The sequence below is a fragment of the Tympanuchus pallidicinctus genome, unplaced genomic scaffold (genome assembly GCF_026119805.1).
Source record: "Tympanuchus pallidicinctus isolate F22 unplaced genomic scaffold, pur_lepc_1.0 scaffold18, whole genome shotgun sequence".
NCBI lineage: Eukaryota > Metazoa > Chordata > Aves > Galliformes > Phasianidae > Tympanuchus > Tympanuchus pallidicinctus.
The window spans coordinates 8,572,700-8,587,659 of record NW_026294699.1 but is presented as its reverse complement, the minus strand read 5'-3'; the positions used below and the strand labels follow the sequence as shown (position 1 = coordinate 8,587,659).

Here is a 14,960-nt window from a genome sequence, read left to right as displayed (position 1 = left end):
TGTGCCTACTGTCTTATTTATTAGAAATGACCTATTCATTTCTGGTTTGACTGCATTTTGCCTTTGGCAAGTGCTTCAACAAGAGCATTTTATTAAAAGTTGCTGCAAGGATAAACTGATCTTTGTACTCTGTGCAACTTCCTGTAGAGTAAACGTATCTGTTAGGATATAGTTGATATGGGTTTGGACGGATGAACAAGCAAAGGAGGTTATTGGGGTGGTTGGTTTGTTTTTTTTTTTTAAAAAAAAAAAAAAAGAATTTCAAGGGAACAGAAGTAGAAAAAAGAAATGGCTTTCACTTTGCTCTCAATGCAGAATCAAGTACCAGTTTCAGTCAGTAGGAACTAGAGGCTGTTCCTACTGTTATGTTTGTTTCATGCTGAGTTCTCAAGTGACAAGGCACAGAAATGCAGTATTTGGTTAACACTCTTCTCAGTCTTTGCAAAGTATTCACTTAAACTCATTCCCCAAAGAGAAGAGATGGATCCTTTGTGCAGCAATGAAAGGAACTCAAAACTTTTGCTTCTAAGATAACAATCTCAACAGCATGCTTATGCCTGTGCTTTTTGTTGGAGCTTAGCTGTACCCCTCCTGTTGAGAGGCACATGCAGGCTGCCCTGGTCTGCATTAGTGTTGACCTTTTCTCTCTGCCAATGCAGGAGCCCAGAAAGGTATGTCTCTCTTTCTTGCCTTGCTATCACAGTTCCTTTCTGTGCATAGCAGCTACAACCAGAGACTACAGGATTTGCCACTGAGTGATCTATTTTTTCCATTGCTGTTGCCTGCTCTGTAGATTGGGGAAGTAGACTTCCTTATGAGCACTTCTGTTTCCAGTGAAGCAGGGGACAGTCAGCCTGCTGCTTTTCATGGCCTGCAGCTTTTTGTCTCCTGTTTTCGCACTGTTTTTGCTTAGAGGTTTTGAAATTTCTTTTGTTGTTCCCACTGTGCAATTGCTCTGTCAGCCTAACATGAACCCAAGGAGCCAAGTTCAACAACCATCTGTGAATTTGTCTTAATTAGATCAGAGTCCTTCAAATTTACTGCTTTGCTAAATGGGGGAAAGATAAAAGGATCATGATTGTGCCCATCTTCAGAGTGCAATTTCTCCTGAGTTTGTGTGTGTGGCAATGTGTGGAGTGGGCATTTGCCTGGCTGGAACACCAGTGTGTAATGGATTTTTTGGAGTCTGCCCCTTCAGAAGGACAGTGCAAGAAATTGGCCTCCAAAGAGCAGCAAAGTGGGTTCTGAAACCTTGTGTTTGGGTAAAAACAGCACACTGATATTGCCAGAAGACAAGGGTATCAGTTACAAGGGCAAAGTTGTATGGATAAAACATTATTTGAAACACTGCCAGTGTAGGACTATATCTGCAGTTGCTACAATGAGCATAAAAATTGGAAAGGTTCCTCATGGAAACGTGCCTTTGTTCTCACTCTGTACCACTGTTTTTGTTTAAGAGGCAAACAGAGCTGAAGGGTCTTGAAGAATTCAGTGGGACACTGACAAAATATCAGTGGTCTTTTTCTAGGCTGAGATGCATGCTTGAGAAAAGGTATAAAGAGCTCAGTTCTGCTGTATTAGCATTTTTTTTCTTATTCTGTCTTGTTAGTCACAGTTGGAGCAGCAATTGTTTTTTTTTAATATGGATGTGCTGTCTATGAGACCAGCCTGCATTTTCATGGAAAGATGGGTCTGATTCAGCAGGCCAGGAGCAATTTACTCACCAGTTCTGCTAACATGGCTTGGTGCTGCCCAGATCACTTTCTGATATCTGAAGCATGGTTACTCTGAAGATGTGCTCAGCTCTGATCTGTTGAACTTTATTCCCAGCCCTTTTCCTTTACACAGAAACTATAGTGTCCACACCTGAGCCTTCTATGTGGCTGCTGTCACCTTCCTGCTTTTTTGAAGCTCCTCAGTACTGCATCTTGGATCATGCTGCAGCCCATTGAGCTGCTTGTCTTGCTTTTAATGAGCTTATAGCATGCGAGGCCCTTCCACCTACAGATCTGTGACTCACGAGGGCTGTGCTGCTGTGGGGTGTGTGTGCTGCCTTGCAAAGCCCTTTGCTGGATTGAAGACACAGCATTATGAAGGCATGCCTACAGGTTGGGAGCACGTAGGTTCTTTCCATTTCTTAGAAATGGTGTAGTGCTTCTGAAGCAGATAGCAGTAAATATTTCATCCCTTGCTCAGAGCTGGCTGCAGCACCTGGGGATGTGGCTGTGCTGGGTCTGTTGTTCAGCCAGCCTGGGCTGTGTTTCCAATTCATTTTGCTTCAGGTGAGTGGAGTTGATGGAATCTCACTCCTTTTTGATCATCAGCATTGCTGTCACCTGGACGGGTTCCTGACTGCTCTGCCCTCACTATGTGTGTTATCACTTGGAAAGGCCTTTCCATCATTTGTGAAGAAGTCATGTGGGATCTGCCCCACCACAGGCACTGCCAGATGAGCCTGTGAGATGAAGCTCGACCACTGGGAACCAGAACTCATCCCCTTCCACCTCAGCCTTGCTGCAAACCTGGCTGACTTTGAGCTGTAGCTGTCTCTGATCATCTCTCAAAATTCTCCTTCTAACTCTACCACCTTTCTAATTATCCTACTTGTGTATTCATGCAGATGCTATTTTCTTCCTTGCTGTTCACAGAATAAGAACTTACAAATGAATGATCAACTTGTGGTGTTGGGCACTGTCCATGCAGCTCTGACCAGACTCCCCCTGCTTCCAGTGCTCCTGTTTCCTCCTTGCTCTGCCTGTGCATGGCTCCAGGCCCGTTGATGGCATTGGTGCTGTTTGGTCTGGTGCTGGCAAGCACCCACAGGGGTGTGCCGTTCCTCAAAAGTCTCAGTTCCAAGTAATGTGCCAAAAGCATCTGAAATAGCTGGATCAAAGGTGTTGGCAGTTGAACGTGTGGGAAAAGAGACAAGGTGCAGTGCTACAGCTATGCCCACATCTAAGCCCGGTGGTTATCTGACAGGTAATGTTGTGATCAGTGAGAGCTCAAACTTAAAAACACATCAACGCATCAGAAGCTGAGTGTGCCTTCTGAACTGCAGCAGCTGTTCTGTGCAGCGATGACTGCCGGTGCCAACGCGACAGGCCTGGTGGCTTCTTCTGAGTTAGATGGGCAAATACACATGCAACAAACGTGACTTTGGCAAGGCACTCTCACAGAGCGTATCTCCTGGCCCTGGAATAACATATCTTTGCCCCACTTATTGAGTGGGACCAGAGCTCAGCAGCAGGGTGCAGCCACCGAGCCATGTGTTTCTGATATAAAGGGGCTTGGGATGTGGTTCACTGCAGCTCTATGCTCCATCAGACAGGCCTCACACTGGTAGGATGTGTTATGCAGGGATGGGTTCCTGATGGGTGTTTTGGCTGGTTTCTGCACAGACAAGCTCTGCTGCACCTCATAGCTGTTCACTGAGAGGAACACCTCTGGCAGGAGCATGAAGAGGTTTTCCAGCCAGGTTTGGCTTCTGCCTTCGTAGAGTTTGATTGATTTTAATGTTAAATATCAAGGTTAAGGTCCAGATATAACTGTTTACTGTTCTCTATAATCAGCTTTGCTCTGCATCTGCACAACTGACCCCTAATCAGTCCGTAACAGAACAAAGTACCCCTGTTTGAGAACCCTTGGAAATTTCCACCCAGCATTACTGTAGCAATCCCCAGTGCTGCTGTTACGCCACAGGATCGCATGTGGGCAGAGGTCAGCCTGCCTGTGTCACTGCTATGAGCTGCAAATAATTCTGCAAGTTCTCATTCAATAGCAGTTGTGTAATCATTAGATTATCAGTCCCCAGGATAAATACTGTCAAGATAAGGCAGTGCCAGATGGGTTCCTTTATTGCTTTGTAAGAGCTGGATATGGATGCTGGCTGTGCTCGGTCTTACTGCAGCAGTGCTATCATGCAGCACCTCCACCTCTTGTTACACTTCATAGAGGCATCCAGCCAGAAATCTGTCCCATCAAACATATCAGTGCAGTATGAAGAGGCTCTGCCCACAGCTGGTGCTGCGTTTGGGTGCTGCTAGATGATGGCAGTATGTTCTTGCTTAGTGCCTGCTTCAGTGCCACTTTGTGTTTGGGTGGGTTGAGGTTTGGTTCTGTGGTTCATATGGAAAAGCAAGATGTGGACCTGCATGATTAAGCAGGGAAAAGAGGAAAAAAAATGCTTTGGGGGCAATTCTAGACTTAAAGATGCATTCAGACCTCTTTGCATAGATAGAGAACTCTTCTAACATCCATCTACAACTCTTAAAAAGGGTTTTTCTGAGGCACTGCTTGTTTTGTACTACCATTTCCTGTACTGATTGACACAGTTGCTGTTGTCACTTATTTAAGAAATCCACATGATCGGTGCAAGCACAAACAAGGACAAAAATAAATGTCTGATAATATGAACAGATTTATCTGTCCTTATCCCCACGCCTTTTCCCGTGAGTGTAGATTGCATTCAGCTCCCTGGAATAGACCCTTCTTTCCGAGCATTTAACCTTACCCACAGAAGTGCAGGGTGTGAGGAGCGGGGCTGTGTCTTTGCGTGACAGTGGAAGGTGAGCACACAAGGGCTGCTGAGGTGGAGTTCAGATAGGACTGAATCTGTCTGTAGGAATTCCCTTTGGCATTTCCCCTTGCAGTTATGTGAAACGTATTGTGCTGGAGAGCTGGAAGTCCAGGAGAGAGGATTCAGAGCAAACAAAAGAAATCCAGCACCTCTGGCCAGTTTGTAGTGACGAATGTAGGTCCTTTATATCGCTGCAGTGAGGTGTGGATGGCACAGGAGTGCCTGGCAGAGCGGGGTGATGCTCCATTCCCTGGCTGCTCTCCTTACCCAGGCTGCGTTGTTGTCTGAGCGTGGAGCGTTTCCTGTGGTGGGCTCAGCCAAACATCCCTACTGCCTAACAATAATGGTAAATATTTAAAAGCCAAGGACGCTGAGTTAATCTTCACTTTGGAGCTGTGACCTTCCAGTGCTCCCAATCCATTTCTAGGAAAAATCTGAAGAAGACTCTGTGACCTCTGCCCTGATGGCATAGCGCTGCTGCCTGAGCTGCAAAGACAGCGGCCAAGAAGTGTCCATCGTCCTCCCGGTCCTGCACTGCTCTGTCTTTATTCAGCACTTTGAGAAGCACCAAATGAGATTTGAATGTGGTGCAGTTACCTCTCATAAGCGTCTCCAAGAATCAAGCCTCTGTGCTCCTTTTATCCAAGTTCACATCGCTCCCAGTGAAGCCCTGAGCCGTGCAGAGCGGTTGGCTCCATGCTGGGACCCTGCTGGATCTTGGCAGGCTGGGGCACCGTGTGAGGTCTGTGCCGTGAGTTTGTGCAGGGGGATCTGAGGGATGCCCAAGGGTCTGCCAACTCCTTGGCTCACTTTTGCTATTCTAGTGATTTTCATAAGCGCTGGCCAAGAGGTTTTTTCTGCAGGGAACCAAACCTCAGCAAGAGAAGGGAATTTGTGGAGGTGCTTGAAGCTGGATTCCATTCACCTGCTGCCTGGCCCTGTTCTGCATGGCCACAGCAGCTCCTCTGAGGCAGACCAGTGGAAATTTCCTTCCTATCCCCAGTGCCTTGTGAAAACACCATAAAACATCGTTGGCGTTCTTTACACTTGCTTACAAGAGAAAAAATACTTGTAAGCCCCAATCCTTAATGACCCATCACAAACATGAAACGATTGCTCAAGGGGCTGAAATGCCCCCAGCACACATCCCCTGGTGGCTCAGCACCCATCCCCAACGGGATGATAAACACATCCTTAGTGCTTGGTGCAGCCCTGGGGCCTCATGCCACCAGAGCTGTCTCTCTGCCTGTGTGGATGGCAGCAGTACGGCATTCCCTGCCAGGCTGCAGCTGGTGGCATCCTCATACCCTCTCCTGGGTTTGGACTATGCTGTGTGCCCAGCGATCCTCTGTGTGGTAGGCAGGCTTTGGAGCACTTGTGAACACTGGCTCAACATCAGCTCTTAGAGCTGCAGGTGGATACAGGCACACTGCTGCCAGTGAGGTCTCTGTGCTGACGCTCCCTGATGTTGTCCTTAAGATCTTAATGCCCACTAGTGTTAATGCAGCAACACAAAGTAAATGCCATTTGTTCACTGAGTATGTAGGTAATGACAGTAGAAGGTTTTTGGACCATTTGCCTCCACCCAGGTGCTCCCAACCACCCCTTACCAAGTGCACTGCACCCACCTGCTGCCCTGAGTGCTTCAGCCCCAGCACTCCCCATCCATACACGTTCCAGGGCACTAATTTGCACTGTGCCATGAAAGCACAGCACAGCACTGATACCCAAATGCTGCCTTAATCCTAGGCTTGGGCTCTCCTTTCTTAAAGTGAGTTCAGCCCTGGCTGGGAGAGCAGGATTTGGATTCACTGTTGGAACAGTGCATGCTCCAGTGCACGCAGTGTCAGTGGATCCTCGCATGTGCTCCCTCCCAGCAATAGCAGCTGGCATCCCAGGTACATGCAGCATGCACTGTGGGAAGGGTCACGTCCTCTGCTGTAGTAGCAAAACCTAAACCAACAATGATAACCAAAAAAAAAAAAAAAAACCAAACAAACAATAAAAAAAAAAACCAAGCCACCAGGTGAAGGGAAAAAAAAAAAAGCAAAACCTTGAACCAAGGAATGACGGTGATAAAGAGGTTTTATATTCCTGGGGGCTGGCCTACCTTCTTTATTGCCCCTTTTTCTCTGTTTTTTTATTTAGCAATGCAAATGCAATCCATCTTCTGAGCCTCCCAGTCACAGCCTCTCCATATACAGGGCAGGGGGAGCTTGGTAGCAGTTCGGACTGTGCGGTGCTCCCCAGCACCCACTACCTTCTGTAGCCGTGCTGGCGTCTGGCAACACCAGCGTTGAGCTCTCACAGGGTGAGTGTCCCTGGGACAGCATCAGTGCCATTCTGTGCTGGGCTGCCGGGCTGCTTGCTGGGATGTAAGCTGTGCTCCCTGCACATAGGGCTGGGATTTGGGCTTTCTGTTCCTTGTTTAACAGGACGTTGCTTTCTTCCAGCCCCGCTCGTGCTGTGTGGGCAGCCCTCCACCAAAGAAGAGATGGAGATGGTGGACTCCGAGCGCCCGCCGGCCAAGAAGAACTGGTACGAGCGCTACGTGCTGCCCTTCTTCTCTGAGCTGCTGGGCACTGCAGCCTTCGTCTTCATCGGCTGCATGTCAGTTGTGGAGGACGCAGGATCCACCGGGACGCTGCAGCCTGCGCTGGTCCACGGGTTGTCCATTGTGCCCATCGTTGTCAGCCTGGAAAACATCAGGTAAGGGGCTGCTGACCCCCAGGATTGGCTCATGGCTCTCCTATCACACAGCCTGGGGTCCCTTCTTCCTTGGGAGCATCCCCAGGTGCACCATGCTACTTGGTTAATGGTTGTGAGCGAGGTTCTGGGTCTGGGGGAGGTTCAGCATTCTGGCTTTGATTGCAGCATTCTGATTTTAGTTCTTGTTAATGTAAGGAGAGAAAAAAAAGGTCAAAGCTGAAGCAAAAGCATCACTTGGGAAATCTGTGGCATTTCCTTCTGAAGCAATGTCAGGATGACACATTTTGACCTGCGTGTTCTATTCCCCTGTGCACTGGAAAATGCTTGGATTCCATTTATAAATGGTTTCAATTCTTCTGAAGCAACATTTAGACAAAGCTGTTCACTGAAATAGGTTGCTATTTGACTCCCAAACACAGCTTCTTTCTGGATGGAAAAGCTGAACGGGTCCCTGTGGGGCTTCACTTCCTTCTATCCCCATCTCCCTACTCTGAATCTGTGCAGCTCAGGATGGGTCCTGGGGCTGCCCCTGTCTAGGGGTTCACAGCACCCTCCTGCCTGGGCCTGACTGAGACAACCTGACTTTGGATTTTAATTACAGCTGAAGAATAAGACATAACTGTGGGCTCCTAGACACTCTGACTCAACGGCTTCACCAGCGATTATTATTAGGGCTGATCGGTTATGAAACTTGCTAATTAATGCGTGTCCCATGATAATCTGTCTTAATTAAGAGGTATATGATCTTGCCTGGCATGCGGTCTCTGAGGTTAACAAGCTGAGTCCCATTGATAGGCGAGTGCCTGCTGCTGCATTGGAGTTGGGGCATAGCACTGCCCAGCGCAGTGCTGGAGACTGTGGAAAGAGTGGTGTCATGTCCTTTACATAGGGCACAACCCTTGCCCTGCCCTCTGCCTTCATGCAAGATGTGTTCTGCATGGCGTAGAGTGTCCTGGAAGCTTCAGAGCAAGGGAAACCTGCAGCCATACCATGCTGTGCCATGCTGTGCTGAGCTGCACTGCGCTGTGCTGCGCTACGCCATGCTGAGCCATGCCATGTTGTGCTGTGCAATGCTGTGCCATGCTGTGCAGCTGAGCAGAAGAGCAGCACAGAGGCCAGGGCTTGGCTCATCCCCAGCCTGCAGCACTGCAAAATATCGTGCACAGAAGAGGTTAATGCACACTTCCCCCTTGCTGCTCCTGGAAGGACCTGGTGGTTTCCTGAGCTCCAAAACCACTTTTCAAAATGTGCCGTGGCAGCTGATTCTCTGCATGTGCTTTAGAAGGGTCTGCATATCCCATCTGGAATTGCTGCTTCTCCAAATAGCAACTGCAGAGAACAGAAACAGCCAGATTTTGCTCCCCTGCAGTGCACCGCACATTCTTATAAGTGCTAAAAACATATTCATGGTTCCAGCCCATGGTGAGTGCAGCACTCACACTGCACTGAGGAGGGCAGTGGGGACAAGGCAGCAGGCAGAGCCTGCTTTTTCATTTTTTCATTGTCATTTAGGATGAACCCTATGCTGACTCTTCTTTTCCTTTACAGTGGAAGTCATACCAACCCTGTCGTGTCTCTGGCCATATGGCTGATGGGCAAGATGGAACACATCATGGTCATCCCGTACATTATTGCCCAGCTCTGCGGAGGGATCTTAGGGGCTGCCCTGACAAAGGTACACATGCCAATGGGGGGCTCACTGGGGCTCAAGGACTGTGCTCCCACTCTGCCAGAGCTGACATTGCCCTGTGCTGATGCACAGCCACAGGTGTGTGCTGAAGTGGGGAAGGGGCACTACAGCACCAGTTCTCAGTGTAATTAAGAGCTCTGATGTTCATATGATCCTGCACTGCAGTGTGCTGTGTGAGCACAGGGCGTGCTGTGCCTGCTTTCTGCTCCCATAGTCCTGCTTCCAAGCTGGGCTGGGTGCTGGTGTAGGGGTGCTGCCCAAGGCAGAGCATAGCACATCTGCAGCTTCAGCTGCTTAGGTGCACAGCATTCCCCTGCCACACTATTCTGTACCATTAATTGAATCTGGTGTGGCCCATCCCTGGGCTCTGAGCCCCGCACAGCCCATCGCTTTGTGCGTGTCCAACGGAGCACAGCCAGCTCATTATCTCTGGAGACACTATGAGCCTTTGCTAATGAGTTTATGTTTGCCAGGCGCTTAGGGCTCACTTGCAGGAGGAAAGTGCTGAGATTAGCTCCTCTTTAGCCTTGCACTCTGCCCGCCCACGCTGCCCTGACAGTGAGCACATATGTTTGTAATGCCAACAATATGGAGAGGGGTAGCACCAACCAAGTGTCCCCTCCAGGCCGTGGCAAACAGTGCGAGCTTCGACAGCAGCCACGGAGGGGCCTTTGGTGTCATCCAGAGAAATGAGCAGATCGGCGCAGCGCTGGGCAATGAGATCATCACGACCACCTTCCTGTTGCTTGTGGTCTGCATGACTGCAGTCAACGCGGAAACCAAGAGCAATCTAGCACCTGTTAGCATCGCCCTGACAGTCGTCATCAACGTCATGGTGGGGTGAGCTCAAGTTCCCACTGTGCAGCGGGTGAAGCCCTAGTAGTTCCACTCCAGTGTCTGCAGCAGCCAGGATGGGACCCATGGCTGCAGGGATGGGACTCCCACTCACAGTTCTCTGCAGCTTGTGGTGGGCAGAGCCTGGGGCTGCCAGCTCCCAGCACCAGGGCATCCCACTGCCATCCCAACTGGCACTAGAGTTGCTGCATTCTGCATCAGTAAGGGGAGAGGAACAGGATGGGATGGGATGGGATGGGATGGGATGGGATGGGATGGGATGGGATGGGATGGGATGGGACAGTTTTGAGTAGATCAGGATGGGATGATTTGAGTTGGTAGGTTTTGGGATGGGATGGGATGGGATGGGATGGGATGGGATGGGATGGGATAGTTTGTGGTAGAATGGGATGAGATGGGATAGGATGGGATATTCCCCCTTGCAGCCCTACTCAGAGCCTTATGGGCAGGACAACTGATGGGTTCTGAGCATGTCCATGGATGCTGGCAGATCAGACACTTGGTCTACTGGCACTGGTAGATGCGAATTGCTGGGCACACCCCAGAAATGTGTCAGGGAGGCCGGAGACTTGAGTTCAGCCCATGGACATCTCATGCCGCACCAGCCTCTGCAATTACATGATACGGGCTGACAAAAGTAAGCAGCCACCCCGGCAGTATTGACAGTAGGAAGCCCTGAGCAAACAAGGGCAGCTCCTCAATGTGTATTTTCACAGCTGCTGGAATCGCTTCCAGGCTCGGCTGTGGGCTGGCTCTAAGGGTGAGCAGCCTGAGTCCTTTGGCACTGCACCTAGATAACCAGCACACATAATTCTGAATGTTAATGAATTGTTTGGTTAAGGCAGTGCCCCCTCTAGCGGGATTCAGAACTCTTATTTCAACATCGCTCAAACCTCATGTGCAAATATTTATCTGTTGCAGTTTTTTTAAGCTGCAAATGCTGTTGTCTCTCCTGCACTGTTCTGCTACCTGCGCACAGCACAAAGCATTCTCTGGTTAAAAGCTGAGCACTGGGTGAGCCCCAAAATGGGCTCAGCAGCTTTCACACCATGCCGGCATCCCTGCAAATGGACGCAGGACATGGGAACTGCTCCACACTCTGAGGAGCAGCTCATGTCATTTGTTCCTTTTTCAGGGGTTCCGTATCCGGACCCTGCATGAACCCTGCTCGAGCCTTTGGGCCAGCTGTGATAGCCAACTACTGGCTCTACCACTGGGTGTACTGGGTCGGGCCTGTGATCGGCTGCCTGATCTGCAGCATACTGATGAGGTACGTGGTGCTGCAGCAAGGCTGCCCTCTCTTGCTCGCCATCCCGTCCTGCAGCAGAGCCCCTGCCCCTCTGCTGCTTCCAAGCCTGGCATGTCCGCTGGCTTCATCTGCATCTCCCCATGGGGCTGGTGCTGAGCTACTGCACTCTGTGTTCCCTATGCAATCCACAACAGTGCAGATGCTGACCCTGAATTTCTTTTCCCTCCTGCAAGGTTTGTGATTGGTGGCCGGGAGATCCGTCTGTTCCTGAAGTAAGGCTGCACAACAACACAACACAACCCTGGCACCTCCTGCTGAGCACACTGCTGAGACACTCTGGGATGGCACTGCCGTGCCCCGGCCGTGCACCACGTCTGTCCTGCGGGGCTGTGCCTGGCATCTGTGAGACTGCACGGCTCCATGCTACGGGTGCAGCATGTGGCTGTGGCTGGCAGCTCTGTACCACTGCTGCTAGGCTGCTCTTGGGCCCCTCTGCTCCCCTGGGGGCTGTGAGAGCTACTGGTTGCTGAGCAGAGCAGGCGCTGTTACCTCCATACGATTGGCACAAAGCTGAGTAAAGCAACACGTGCCCCCCAGTGCTGGCACCAATTGATTCCTATATTGTTTATGACTATTATTTAAGGAGTGTGCACATGCTGGGGGCACCAACATCTTCTGCCCACTCATGCAGTATGTTGTCCTGCATTTCTGCTGTCCCCCCATAGACTGTGCAGCATTCAGTTTTCCCCTGCATGCACCTGGGACTCTTTGCTGTGCAGGGAACCTGACTGAGCTGCATGTGGCTGTGCTGCACTGCGCGTGGCTGTGCTGTGTGTAGCTGTGCTGTGTGTGGCTGTGGTGCACATGGACGGACACTGGCTAAAGATTCTGCAGTGTCCACATTATTTTGCAGTCTGTGCCAACAGAACTGCCCCTGCAGCTGCATGCTAGGAGCCCGGATGCAGTTTTTGGAGGCTTCTCGGCATGCTGAACAAAAAGGGAAATGGGAATGGGAGGGAAGCCCACACTGGCTGCTGGCAGAATTACATGATTTCTGAGATAACAGCTGGCATGGGAGCAGCAGATCTATCCCCATCCCTAAATCACCCTGGCCTCTCGGGATGGAGGTGCTGGCAGTGACCCCTCCCACATCTTGGCAGGCTCTGCACAGCAATGACACCAGCACACAGCCGTTCTGCAGTCCCTCCCAGGAGAGCTTTTGGTTGTTCTGAATTTTGCAAACTTTTAAACACGGCTGGAGGTTTCTGAGCACATCTGAGGAAGGCAGCGTTGTCTGGGGGGGGAGGGGGTAGCAGAAGTGGCTGAGGTTCCAATCAGTGTCTGATGCTGTTCTCCTACAAGCACTGCTATGAGGTGCCCAGGCGAAGGGGTTGTCCTGGGGATGCAGTGCCACACTTGGAATGGGGACAGACAGGAGCATTTCTGTGGGGATCATGGGGGAAACCGCATGGGATGGGCTGGGACACAGCACCAGAGGAGGAAAACCGATGGGGTTGGGCAGAAATGGCCCCGCAGCACCTGGCACAGGGAAGGAGCTCCTTCCAGCTCCCCGCCGTCCCCATGGGTCTGGCAGAATCCTTTCCAGTGCATCTCACTATTTTCAGCTCACTCGCTATTTTCAGTCAAGGAAATGACCCACACATGCGCACACGCTTGTACACAGAGCCGTGCTTTTTATTGCGAAAAGGGTGAGGCTGGAGGGAGGAAAGGTCCCACCGGAGCGGCCCCGGCCCAGGTGAGCTGGGCGAGGGGGCTGCGTGCTCGGGAAGGAAAGTGCTGCAACCCGCTACGAGACAAACAGCGCGCAGATGTCACCGGGACGGTCGTCATGGCAACGCTGCAAAAAATGCCGGAGCAAACAGGGAACGAAGGCAACCGCGAGGACTCCCCGGGCTGCGGGGCTGCGGCTGGGGGGCACCGTGGGCACCGGGAGCCGTCTGCGCTGCTCGGGGCAGAGCTCAGCCGAAGCGCGCCTGCGGCCGCCGGGGTAACCAAGCGACCACCTTCCTCTTTCGGGAGGAAACACGGCCCGTGGCATCCGCAGGAAGCACAGTTATAGCTGCAGCTGCTGCTGCACGGGAGCTGTGCTGCACCCCTGCTCCATAGTGCACCTGTGGACATCCTCATGTCCTTCCCCTTTTTGCTGTTGATGCGTTCGGCGCACTCATTTTTGATTTGTCAGGGTGACTTTTAATAAAGCATCCGTAATACATGTTGTTTTTCCCCGACTATTATTAAAGAGCTTAATTTATGCTAATTAAATACCAATTAACTTCCAAGCACTTAATGTGCTTTAAGGACATAAAATACATCTCATTCCCATTCAGTTAATTCCACATCAGGCCTGGCCATGGGTCTGCACTGCGTTTAACGGTGCGTGGATCTGCAGCACAGCCAGAGCCCTGCATGCTGGCTGCGAAGCTCCTGGTGCCCATCAGGAGGGTGTCCCCAGGCTGTCCCCACACCGCTCCCCAGCACTGCTGCTCTCCCGTTAAGCACAAGTTTTCACTTTTTTGCACTGGCCTTTTCCTCTCTGCAATCCTAACACTAGGAGCTGCTCTGTCCTGGGGCAGGTGTAGGCACTCTGCATTTTCGGACCAAACAGTTTCCCAGCAGTGGTGTGGAGCTGCTGGCAGCCATGCTTTCTGCCTGTGCTGATGACACTTTTTTGGTGGCTGGTGTCTGCACAGGGCACAGCTGCTGGGATTTGGCACCGCACTGCAGGGCTGAGCTGCTCCACACAGATGTGTGAATTAATGAGCCAGCTAATGTGGCTCAGTGCCTCCTTGCCTCTCAGACCTCTCGGCACCACAACAGCCGCAAGGATGGGGATGGTGAAATAGGGGAGCTGGGCAGCAGAGCAGGGGATCCCAGTGCTAATGCAACACATGGCAGAGCAAAGCAATACATGGCAGTGCAAAGCAACACATGGCAGCGAGGCTGAGCAGCAGGGATAGAGGCTGCCAGTGGGATCGGGGCAGCTGTCCTTTGTCCTTGAGTCAGGACCAACCAGGTCAGTTTGGTTGTTATGTCCACCCGGGACAGAGCTTCCTACCTTGCAGCAAACACAGCTGCATCTGCTAAGGAGGGAGGAGGGCTTTAGTGAGCAGCCCCACAGCAGAGGAGTGCTGTGCTTACTGTTTGTCCTGTGGCTGAGTGCTATGGTACAGGAGTGAGTACCCTCCTGCCCTGCTCAGGATGTGCAGATTTCTGTAGAATGTTCTGTGCTGCTGAATGAGGCTGCAGGAGCAGCAGGACTGTGCTCACCTCTGTGTCCTGCACCGCTGCAGTAGGTAGAGTGCTGCCAGGAGCTGTGGCTGCTGGCACTCAGCTGGCACATCCCTGAAAGCACTCAGCTCCTGGGTGCTGGGGAGCACCCATGGATGCTGACTGCCGGGCCAGGCCGTGCTGGGGGTGAGGATGGTGGTGGTTGTGTGGGCACCAGCACGGGGACACAGGATGGTGGAGGTGGGTGACGACATGTGGGCCTGGCACTGTATGTGAGCTGGTATCTGTATGTAGGAGATGGGGAGAGAGGCAATGGGAAAGGGAGTGGGAGTCTGCAGTGTGCATTGGGAGAGCTCTCACCGCACGTCTGAGCAGGGCAGGGCTGGGCTGGGCTGGTGCCCTTTGTTGCTGTACCCATTCGGTGCCTGAGGCCAGGGAATGTGCTCCTGTGCTGTTCTATTTGGTCTGCAGCTGGGGACCGGGGCACAAATGCCAGAGCAGGTTCCCTGCTGATTAGCATGTATGCAAAGAGCCCTAACGAGCTTCAGCATTGTGCACAGAGCACTGCGGGGGCCCACAGCTGGGTGCGGGGTGATGGGAGGGAGCTGAGGTGGTATCTGCTTGGAGCAGCA

The 14,960-nt window shown here is 51.5% G+C and overlaps 1 protein-coding gene across 2 annotated transcripts; it reads left to right on the top strand.

The window, feature by feature from the left end:
* Window positions 1–6,743: 6,743 nt before the first annotated feature.
* On the top strand, window positions 6,744–11,692 carry AQP8 (aquaporin 8). Of its 2 annotated transcripts, XM_052680473.1 has the most exons (6): window positions 6,749–6,887; window positions 7,030–7,285; window positions 8,834–8,960; window positions 9,601–9,815; window positions 10,966–11,100; window positions 11,313–11,692. In XM_052680473.1, the coding sequence occupies exons 2-6, from the start codon at window positions 7,071–7,073 to the stop codon at window positions 11,353–11,355; spliced, it is 735 nt and encodes a 244-aa protein (XP_052536433.1). In that variant the 5' UTR covers window positions 6,749–6,887; window positions 7,030–7,070; the 3' UTR covers window positions 11,356–11,692. The 2 variants fall into 2 exon arrangements, with proteins under 2 accessions (XP_052536434.1, XP_052536433.1); XM_052680474.1 differs by lacking the exon at window positions 10,966–11,100 and having other exon boundaries at window positions 6,744–6,887.
* The last annotated feature ends 3,268 nt before the right edge of the window (window positions 11,693–14,960 follow it).